Below are 11,891 nucleotides of genomic sequence, written 5' to 3' on the forward strand. Positions count from 1 at the left end.
ATATAAGTCTGCTTTTTAAAACAACGGAGGATGGTTAGTTTGTGACAACAGCAGGAAACTGCATATTCGTGCAGTGCGTGCACATCAAAAGATTAAATCAGATTTGAAGCTTGTGACTTATAAATGCACATCAACCCAATGACATACCATTCATGTAAAAACTATGTTCAGATTCATCAATCATGATTTCATTCTGATAGAAACAAAACATTTCCATGTAAATGTGGCTACTGACAGTGCCAACGCAGATATAAATGTTCACTGTGATCTTACTTGACAAAGGTTTAAGACAAATCGGTGTCTTTAGGAAAATATTGCGTGGGTATTTGAATCGAGATCAAAACCTTTTCAACAATTGCAGCTCTAATTTCTGATAATATATGTGGCTCTGTATATTTCTGATATGTAGAGAAACATTACACTTAATTCAGAATCCTAACTACAGATAGTGCTTTAACACTATCTGTAGTTAGGATTCTGAATTAAGTGTAATTAATGTGTAAGTGTAGTTTACAAAAATGAAAATTAGCCCATGATTTACTCACCCTCAAGCCATCCTAGGTGTATATGACTTTCTTCTTTCAGACGAATACAATCAGAGTTATATTAATAAACACATTGACACTTCCAAGCTTCATAATGGCAGTGGATTGCAACCATCAGATTGAAGCTCAAAAAAGTGCATCTATTCATTATATAAGAACTCTACACGGCTCCGGGGGGTTAATAAAGGCCTTCTGAAGCAAAGCCTGAGTTTGTGTACGAAAAATATTCATATTTAAAACTTTATAAAGTAAAATAACTAGCTTCCGGGCAAACAAACATACGGATTTCACTTAAGGGTAAAGCGCAACTTATGCAAGTAATGCAACGTACTGCTGATATTTACGCTACGCCATGATGCACTACGCTACTTCTGAAGTCACAAGTTGCGCTTTATACGCATGTAGCTAATTATTTTACTTCATAAAGTTTTAAATATGGATATTTTTCTTACTCAAACTCATGGCATGAACTGATGTGTCCCTTTCAATAATCTAAACCCTAACCCTAACCCCAATATTCAAAATCTCTAGAATTACATTGTCATAACCGACTGACCTGGAAACTCTGTAGTATCTCAATTGAATAAGGGCATGATATGGCTGTTGCTAGGGTTTGATTTCTTCTACCCATCTCTAAGCCATTATAATTCCATTATTTTGATAGACAGAATTTGATAGCTTCTGTAACCCGTTCTTCATATTGTACAGTCACCATTTTCTGGATATTTTGAAACATCTGTATAGATTTTAAAATGTGGAGATAAGCATTTTGCAGTAACACAAAATCAGACCACTAAAAGTTGACACTTTGAATATTTAATGTCATTGATTAGGGTTGGAACTAATGTCTGCTGAACACCAACACTCCAGGACTGGATTTGAAGAGCCATGGCCTATACTGTAACAACATACACTATGTTGCCCTATAAGTATTGGGACACTCCTCCAAATCATTGAATTCGGGTGTTTCAATCACTTCCATGGCCACAGGTGTATAAAATCAAGCACCTAGGCAAACTGATTCTACAAACATTTGTGAAAGAATAGGTCGCTTTCAGGAGCTCAGTGAATTCAAGTGTGGTACCAGGTTTCCACCTGTGTAATAAGTCCATTTGTGAAATTTCCTCACTACTAAATATTCCATGGTCAACTTGTATGTATTTCCCCATTCAGGGCCAATATAGAGATTAGTTATGTGGGAACTACATTGGGCCCATGTAGGCAGCCTGGGATGGGACTGTTTGTGTTTGCCCATGTCTGACCCAAATGGTTTATCAAAGTGGGCCCCATATGTTTTTCCCATTCATAACCCATATAGAGATTACCATGTGGGTACTACATTGGGCCCATGTAGGCAAATGGGACTGATTGTGTTTGCCCTTGTCTGACCCATTTGGTTTATCAAAGTGGGCCTCATTTGTGTTTTTCCCATCCATAACCCATTTAGAGATTACCTATTCGGGTACTACCTTGGGCTCTTGTAGGCAGCCTATATAGGATTGATTGTGTTTGCCCATGTCTGACCCATATGATTTGGCCAAGCGGGCCCCATATGTATTTCCCCATTCAAAATGCATATAGAGATTACCTATGTGGGTACTACCTTGGGCCCATGTAGGCAGCCTATATAGGACTGACTATGTTTGCCCATGTCTGACCCATATGATTTGGCCAAGCGGGCCCCATATGTATTTCCCCATTCAAAATGCATATAGAGATTACCTATGTGGGTACTACCTTGGGCCCATGTAGGCAGCCTATATAGGACTGACTGTGTTTGCCCATGTCTGACCCATATGGTTTATCAAAGTGAGCCCCATATCTTTTTCCCATTCATAATCCATATAGAGATTACCTATGTGGGTACTACCTTGGGCCCATGTAGGCAGCCTATATGGGACTGATTGTGTTTGCCAATGTCTAACCCATTTGATAAACCTAAGTGGGCCCCATTTGTGTTGCCCATTTTGAGCCCATGCACTCATTTCCCATTAGTGACCCAACTAGGACCCACATAAGGAGCCCACCTGTTTTTGCCCATGTGGGACCTACTTAGCTGATCCAAGTGGGCCCCAGATAAGATGCCCGTTTTGGGGCCATACCCACTTGGTACCCACGTAGCCCAAGCATAAACCATGTGGGGCCCACATATACATGTTGGCTGGTATGTGAGTTCACGAGAGCGCCACGAAGCACGCAAGTAAAACAACGGACAGTAAATGTATCCTTTTAAAGAGAAAAGGACAAACATCAGACAAACGCAAAATGAAAGCTCATGGAGGCTTGTTAAAACAGTCTGTAATATTTTGTCTCCTCTTTTTTATTCAACTAAAACAAAGGTTTTGGTAATTTTTTATTTGTCTTGTCTTTTTTTTCTTGGGCCTGCCAGCACAAAAGTTGATGGTGTATCACAAGCGCGCGCACTTTGACAGCCGAAATCCGAAATCACATACTCTCTCGAGTAGGAATAAGTAATTACTTCACGACCGCTAAAAAAGTAAGTTCTATATAATATGAGTGTGAGTAGTTTATGAATGTAATCTGGACTTACATTCGCAATGTTCATTATCATGTGACCTACCAGCGTCAGCTGTGTCGCTTCACTACCATTCACTAATACTCTCCTGTGGCCTCATGGGATAGTAAAGTGTCAATCGTATGCACTTCAGAATTTCTCTTTCATGTGTAGGCAACTGTGAATTTGGACAAACTTCTTTTGTCACATACAGTTTTTCGCCTACCTACAGAAATATGCGATTTCGGATGCAGCCTTGGTAGGCTATGAGGCCAGAGATATTCTGTAAGGACATTGTATTATTAGCCTAATGAATAATGAGCTATCCAGTTGCAACATCACAAAATCATTATATTTTACAATTTTAAGTAGCCTACTATTCTATATAAATACCCGAACAGTCTTCTAGCTGTTCCAGCTGAATATTCTCACTCATACTGTCCATGTTTGTTCTATAATTCAGCCAGTTCCTCAAGTCTGATGAAGAATAAGCTGGTTAACTTAATCCGCCAGCTGTGACTGCATGAACACTTTGTGCCACTTTGTTTACCAACAATAGCAAACACACGTGCCATCATGGACATGGCGTGTGCTGTGTGCAGGCCCACCGACTCATTCATGGAGCCTGTTTACAAGCAACATTAGATATCCAGATAAATCTCCATCACACAATGGCCCTATTCTTTGCTGCACGACTCCACCTCCAGATGAGGACTGCAGATGGGTCAGGGGCCCTGTCCTTCTTGGAGATGTCACAGGCGCAGAGCTGGAGAACACAGTCACTCTTTCACATGTCCTCCTCTGCATATCCCTGGTGCCGCCCAGCACAAGGCAGTGTTGCCTAAACACCACACTGGAATGGCTGCTCCTCCCCAGTTATCAGTCCTTCGCTGGATCCTCCTCCTCACCATTTCAGGCAAGAAACTATAAAATTATAAAATTATGAAAGGCATGATAATGTTTTGTTAGAGATTTAACTTATAACAGAAGTAATCTAAAACAACTGAAAATAGATAGATAGATAGATAGATAGATAGATAGATAGATAGATAGATAGATAGATAGATAGATAGATAGATAGATAGATAGATAGATAGATAGATAGATAGATAGATAGATAGATAGATAGATAGATAGAATATATTTATATATTAGATTATGATAGATAGAAGTTTATTTTGAGTTTATTTTTGGTTGATGCTGAAAACAAAAAAAATTGCTAGTGAGGTTGCTTGTTCTAAAGATGGTAGGATATTTTTACTGGAAAACAAGACAAAAATACTCATGATTTTTATTTTATTTTTTACTAATTCAATATATAAAACTGTGGATCAACATTCCTTTGTAAATGAACTTTCATATAGTTTGGTTTTACACTTTTTTTTTTTATGTTTTTAAAAATATTTCATTATATACACTAATACAGTGGTTCTCAACCAGGGGCCCGGGGCCCAATACAAGCTTCAAAGGGGGGCTCAAGATGACTTAAAATAATTTCACAAGCCTGCCTGCCCATCCAGTCTTAATAGTTAATGGTAAATGAACTTGGCTTGTTGTCCTCAATGGAGGCTCAAACCCGAGGCTCGGTTCGAGCTCAACCCCCTTATGAAGGTACACTAGAGGCACAGTGAGAGAAATATAGGGGGAGATGGGGAGGTGGAGGGATGCCGGAAGAATTGTCACTGGGATGGCGCAATGACTGCTGCTTAAATATGCTCAGAATGATGATTGACAGGACTGAACTGATTCCTCGCGAACCTACGTTTGGAACTTCTTTTAGAATATGACAAAACAACCACTAAAACAACAGAAAATCAAGAAATTTCTTAATATTTGGTTATTTTTATAATGAATGTACATCTTTCTTCTACTTATGCCAAACTCTAAATATATTATTGGGTAGAAATGATGAGTTTGTTGTGGACCATGGACCACAAGGACCATGCCTTGAAGTCAAAGAGGTTGATTTCCAATGCACTAATACAATGTATGTATCTAAAGGAGCCTTTAAAATGTTGCTTATTTTTGTACCGTGCAGTTGGCAGGTGCTCCGTGTTGGCGTTTCACGTGACGGAGGGCAGCACGGTGATTTTGCCATGTCATTACTCAGTGAAGCACCATGGCCTCAGCCACGTCTGCTGGGGACGGGATTGTGGAACGTTCTGGTGCAATGACATCATTGTCCAAACTGATGAGTACGGCGTCATCTCCAAAGTCTCCGACAGGTACAAGCTCATTGGAGACGTTCTGTCAGGACAAATGGACCTCGGGATCCAAAGAATACAGAAGGCGGACAGTGGCCAATACTGCTGTAGAGTGGACATAGAAGGATATTTCAATGATAAGAAGGTGTCCTACACATTGAGGGTCATGAAAGGCAAGTCATACAGATGCTTTAAATTTGGACAACATTTGGAGAGCTTCATATTTGAATAAATCGTCATGTGTGTTCATTTCTGAAGCCCCAACGACTGTGCCTCCAACAACCACGACCCAGATGACTACAGAACAACAGGACACACAGACAGGTGAGGGGCATTTTTAAGGCAAGACACTACAGATGAACTGGGTAGTTATTTTAACAAATGTATTGAATTAAAAGTATGTGAAATGTTACGTGCAAATATGCAAATGATGCATTATGTATTTAAATATGCACTAGTTTGCATAAATCTCCAGTACAGAAATATGAACATTAGATGAAGCCAGGTTAAAAATTTGTTGGCATAATAAAGGTTGTGACAGGGGTGATTTTGGATATCTCTATTTATTAAATACTGTCAACAGCAAGAACAAAAATATCACCATATTTTTAGGATTCAATTGTTATAGAAATCATAATGAACAAACCCCTCTGTACAAACCTTCAGAATATAAATTGGAAAGCAAACAATAGAAATGCCTGTGACTTGCCTTAAAAAATAATTTCTGCTGACTGACTAATTCCTTTATACTTGATTTGCACAGTAAGTGTCAAGCAAGTTTTTCCTAAGACAAACCACAATATATGATGCATCACCGTTGCATTTCAGTTATTATTTCTACTTGTGCACAACCTTAACATAACAGAGACCACATAGCGCAGCAACTCAAATGTCACAGACCCTTGTGGGTAGAGATAATGTTTCTCACGCGTCAACTGGCATTAGCAGCAAAAGCAATTTCCTGTGTTTCACTCTGAATTTCATAGTGTCATCACTGTCAGATCAGTCCAGAGGAGCAGATTCATCATTCTCTGACATTTCCTGGCAGAATGTCACTCGTGTGCATTCTGGGGCTATGGTGAGTTACCGGTGCTCAAACACAGTATATGAAACATGAATATGAAAAAAATATGGACATATTTTTATGGTAGTCCCTCTATACACAATTATCTATACACAAAAGGTTTGGAGACAGATTTTTTAAAATAAATTAATACTTTTATTCAGCAAGGATGCCTTAAATCGATCAAAATTGACAGATATAGATAAAGATATTTATTGTAACAGTGGTGGCTATAATGATGCGCACAATGAAGAAGCTGAAGACAAAAGAGCCTTTAATTAATAAATTCACAATGTAAAACTCAGGAAATCGCAGGAGAAAAAACCCAATCGCATTAACTAAGACATTGTCAATCCCAGACAGGGAACAAAGAAAATCTCAGGGCTTAAAGTAATGAGGAGCAATGAGGAAGAACCGAAACAGCTGTGATAAACTAATTTAACAACCTAGTTGACTAACTAGGGAACTGAGAAAAACGGGAACACAGAAACTAAACAGAAACTGTGACAATACGCCCCCCACCGGAAAGGCACATCCTCGTGCTGACAACAGTCCAAATGAGGAGGGAGGGTGGGGGCCTTGGAGGTGGACGAGAGGCTGGTGAAGGGAAGGAAACAAGAGGAGGTGGTGGTGGGTGAAACCAAGATGGCGATGACAGTGGGAGGAGCCAGGATCAAGAGTAGCCATGCAGTGACCCAGAACACAGCCAGGTCGATAGCCCACAGCGGAGTAGCCATGATGGCTGACGACACCAGAGGGATGACTGAGGCGACATCGATGGCTCTGGAGGCCGAGGCGGAGCATTCGAGGAGGAACCAGAGGACTGAGGCGGAGCCGGTGGGACTGAGGTATAAGATGGAGCCACAGGGAAGGCGCCAAAGGGGTGGAGAGACGGAGCGCAGCAGGCGGCTCGGAAGAGCGACATCTAACCAAGGCGTAGCCAGAGGTACGAGGGAGCCCGGTGGAGCCGTAAGGACAATGGTCTCTCGTGGAGCCAAGGCGAAGCCAAAAGGGTCGACAGACCGAGGTGGAGTGATGGGATCAGTGGCTGGAAGTGGAGCCAGGGGATCCTCTTGGCTGGGCGAAGCTGGAGACCTGAAGACCCAAGGAAGATCCACAAAAAAGAGTGCCGTTTGAGGAGGAGTCGAGGGGCTGAAGGGAACCAGCAGAGGTGGAGCTGATGGACTGGCTGATTTAGGAAGAGGAGGCATGAGAGGGAGGCTGGGTGGGAAGACTTTGTTCTGGACAGGACCAGCGGGAACAAGAGACATAGGGAAATATCCTCTTCCAAATCCTCAAGTAATAACGCAGAGGTCAGACTCTCCGGGGGTCAGACTCTCTCAAATGCTGCGGGGCAATGGTTTGCTCAGTCCTCTTAACTGGCTCCTGCATCGCGGCAGGCTTGGACTCCCTGTCTGCAGTGAACGCCGATATGTTATTCAGCACCCACTCCACAAACACATTAAAGTTACCCCGAGGACCAACATCGGGCAGGCGTGCTTTGGTATTTGGTATTTGGTAAAGGGAGCAGTCCAGAAAATGTGTGTAGCATGCCAGTTGTAGGAATCCTCGGGTGTTGGATTTCTGCTCTTGCTCCTGGCAGAGCAGCAGGACAGCTGGTAAGTCCATGACTACTCTGTTTGAGGGTCTGGTATTCTGTAATGGTGGTGGCTATAATTATGCGCACAACAAAGGAGATGAAAACAAAAGAGCCTTTAATTAATAAGTCCACAATGGAAAACTTGCAGTAGAATAAATAAACAACTATTTAAGCAATTAGGAGTTTATTTATGTAAAAGTTTAATAGTTGGACCCTAAACTAAAGTGTGACCAAAAAATCTTACAATCCCCAAAAATAAATGTTATGAAAATATAAATAGATATATAGAGTAGGGTGGAGGTACAACATTTAAAGTGTTTGAGGAACTGAATCTGTTTTATGACAGCTGTTTTTTTAGCTGAATTGTAATCTTAAAATGATGAGACCCTTGTGAATTTGTGATTCAAAGATGGAAGAGCCGATCTCTCGGATCACACTACAGATAAACATCCCCGTCCTGTCTCTGTCTCTCAGTCTGCTACTGCTCCTCTTGGGCGCACTGGCCTTTTTGACCTTCAAACGTACGTATGGCTATGAATCTACTGGACATTTGTTTAATGACATTTCTATAGTAAATAAGTTAAGTTGTAATGTAAATCTGAGCTGAAAAGAAATATGTATATTCTGATTCAGGTGGCCTTTATGGGAAGGCATTTAACAGTGGGTGGTAAGTGTGTGATTCACTTCGAGAAAACTATGATGCTCTTTGATATGCAGTGTAATAACAATGATTGCTGTGTTTTGAACCTCAGTTTCTCAAAGGAGCCCCGACACATTATATATGAAATACGCACAAGAAGACCAGTGGAGGAGAACATCTACACCCTGGAATAGGAAACAAAAACCACCTGATTCTCATACACAGACATTCACACATCCAGCAAGTCTTTAATATTGTTCAGTTTTTGATTTAAGAAAGGGATTGCTCACTCAAAAATGTGTTGAACTGGTGATGTCATTCTAAAAATGTGTATTTTGTAAGAAGATAATGACAAACTTTTCATTTTTGTGTGGAGTATCCCTTTGAGTATGAAAACTCCTGTAAAATTGTAAAAAGAAAATATATGTCTACACATTTTTTCTTTCCTTTACATAAAACATTTCATTTAAAAAAATAAATCTGGAATTTTTACTATTGATTCATTTGTTTGTTGGCTGTTGTCGCATTAGATTTAAACATACTGACTTTGCTCACATAGGGTTTAACAACTTCCTCTCCAAAAATGTATATTTTTAATCTCTTTTTGGGGAGGGTGGGGGTTTGGGTGTTGGAGAGTTTGACCTTTTTACATTTGCGGTGAAAAAATCCCACCATATTTTATTGCCACGTATTGGATCTTTATCAACTTGTTTTCTTTCAATGAGGACAGGTTTGCATTTTTTTTAACAAATTGATCGTATATTTTGCCTCATTGGTCTGAACTTATGCACCTCAGTTTTTTCCACTCAAACACTGAGGTGCAGCTCAGACCAATGAGGCCTACGATCAGTCAAAAAGAAAAAGAAATTCAAAACATGTGCTAATTAAAAGAAGTCAAGTTGGCAAAAAATATGGTATCCAATATTTGGTGATAATATAGCATTAAGAGAGATTTACAAGCAATTTAAAAGGCCGGTCTTTTTTGAACGGGAACACCAAATTTGGTAGCCTAAAACATTTTCAACAGCACAATTGTATTCAAGTAATTGTATTCAAGTAATTGTATTCAAGTAAACTGTAATTTCAACCTCTGTGCCACAGCATTAAGTCATGATCTGCAGTGTAAGAGCATTTTTCACCACATGATGGCAGACTTTCTTCGATTTCCGTTATAACTGCTTTTAGTCATTTTTTATACACTCAAAAAAAAGTAAGCCTTTTTTCAAGATTTCAGTTAATAGTAAAATTACTAAAACTAATTTAATTGAATAATCCTTACATATTATTCATATTATAACATTTAAAAAAAACTAAGATCTTAATAAAACATTTTGCATGGAATGCCAGCTGAAACTCTTTGACCTAATAGCCTATATTTACTTTAAGTACCCATGATACTTTAAGTTAATAAGTTAGGTCAATGATAAAATTGTCAATAACAATAATATTAAGTTCACGGTTCTCTGATGGTTAATGGTCACATGACATGTCTTTATTTATAAAACATTATTTATATTAAAAGTGAAGTGCTCTATGAGAATGTTTAAAACAAAATCTGTAAAGTGTAATAATAACATTAGGCCTAAAGATAACAAAAACAATAATAAAATATTTATTTATACAATATAATATCATACATTTTGAATCACACAAAGATTAATAAAAAAAAAAAAGCTAAAAAAATATAAAATTTTAAAAAGTGATGTTCGGATGGGGATATTTGTTTTTAATGACCCTATACATTTTCCTAGGCCGGACATCACTATAGGCCACTACTGTAGGCCTGTGTGTTATGCATGTTTAATGCAATCTTAATACCTAAATGTTTTACAAACACATACACGTCAACCAAAAAGCTAAACATATAAATTACTCTTCCATGATAGCACACGTATGTCACGGAGACGCGTGTTTAAATCTGGAAGACCTATTTTTTTTAGTTTTTGCTCATCTGCTATACGTCTATAGGACATTTCCTGTCAGATGTCAAATATACGTTTAGAAAATGTCTTTAAGATGTTTATGACATCTTAAAGACGTCTATCAGATGTTAGTAAACAGCAGATGCTTTCCAGATGAAGTGATCTTTAACAGACATCTTGCAGACGTACATGTCAATCAAGACCCCAGCTGTCGCCACATCATAGAGCTGCTGGACTGGCAGGACCATCTCGACCAATGCATCATGGTCTTTGAGCACCCCGTGCCCTGCATGGACATGCACAGTTTTTTGGAGCATCACGGCGGGACATAGCGAGATATTAACAATGCACCAACAACATTCTCAGCATAATATTCTTTTTGTTGACTAAAATTAAATGCCATTTCAGTCAGAGTAAAGAGAGAAAACATGCAGTGGTAAAGCAAACTTAGACTTGTGACAAACTCTTTCCTCCAGGAACAGCAAGGTACTGTCCTCCGGAGTACTTTGAGAAGGGTGAGTACCATGGGAAGCATTTAACGTTGTGTTTGCTGCTGTTTGCCATGATCACCAGCCGTTTCACAGACAGCAGTGATATAAATTTGATGGATGCTGATGTCTGGTTCCAGCCAGGCTTTTCAGATGGTGAGAATTTCATTACAACAAAGAAAGATAATTGAACTCTTAAACATGCAAAACAGAGATAACAGTGGCTTTATAAAAAAATTCTTATGGATAACGCAGGAATCTCCCCATTTACAGCTTATACAACAAGTGTAAAGTTTAATGTAATAATCAGACATCTCTCAATCTTTCTGCACAGAATGCTTATTCGGGGTTGCCTGAAGAGCAAGCCGGAGCAGAGGCTTGAGCTTCTTCTGGAGGAGATGCTATTCCAGGACTGGTTCAAGGTACTGTGTCTAAGAGAAGTTAAATGATTTTGAAGATATATTGACACTTTCTTGTTTTAGTTTTTTTGGCTTTTTGTTGGTTGGGTTTGATTATCTGAATATAGACATCAGCTTCCTACGTGCTGCAACGTCATATAGGCAATCCTTATACACTGCACAGATGTCAAGTTGTAGTATTTTTATGCCTTATGAAATACGTAAAATTTCTAATTATGTTTCAGGTCCCCCTGTAGGTTATGAAGAGGGTCAGCCTTGCGTCCGGCGGGCTGACATGGATGGCCCCTCCGTCCCTCCAGCCTTAGCGTCTTGCGGGGCTGGCTGGCCTCGTTGCGTCTGGCGCCTTGGCTTGAGGCGGTAGTTTTAGCGTCTTGTGGTACTTGCCTAGATAAGTTAAGTTCGTTGAGTCACCCACAGCTTTCCAGAGCTCCCTGTCAAGTTCCTGGCACTGCCACACCTCAGGTTCCTGGTATTGCCACCCGTGTCCCAGAGATC

The 11,891-nt window shown here is 39.7% G+C and overlaps 1 protein-coding gene across 1 annotated transcript; it reads left to right on the top strand.

Annotated features, from left to right (window-relative positions):
- The first annotated feature begins 3,837 nt into the window (after window positions 1-3,837).
- On the top strand, window positions 3,838-9,065 carry timd4 (T cell immunoglobulin and mucin domain containing 4). The gene is made up of 7 exons (XM_081390252.1): window positions 3,838-3,976; window positions 5,099-5,437; window positions 5,523-5,588; window positions 6,251-6,342; window positions 8,337-8,448; window positions 8,561-8,594; window positions 8,680-9,065. The coding sequence occupies exons 1-7, from the start codon at window positions 3,919-3,921 to the stop codon at window positions 8,759-8,761; spliced, it is 783 nt and encodes a 260-aa protein (XP_081246378.1). The 5' UTR covers window positions 3,838-3,918; the 3' UTR covers window positions 8,762-9,065.
- The last annotated feature ends 2,826 nt before the right edge of the window (window positions 9,066-11,891 follow it).

Source organism: Scardinius erythrophthalmus (assembly GCF_964197995.2).
Source record: "Scardinius erythrophthalmus genome assembly, chromosome: 17".
NCBI lineage: Eukaryota > Metazoa > Chordata > Actinopteri > Cypriniformes > Leuciscidae > Scardinius > Scardinius erythrophthalmus.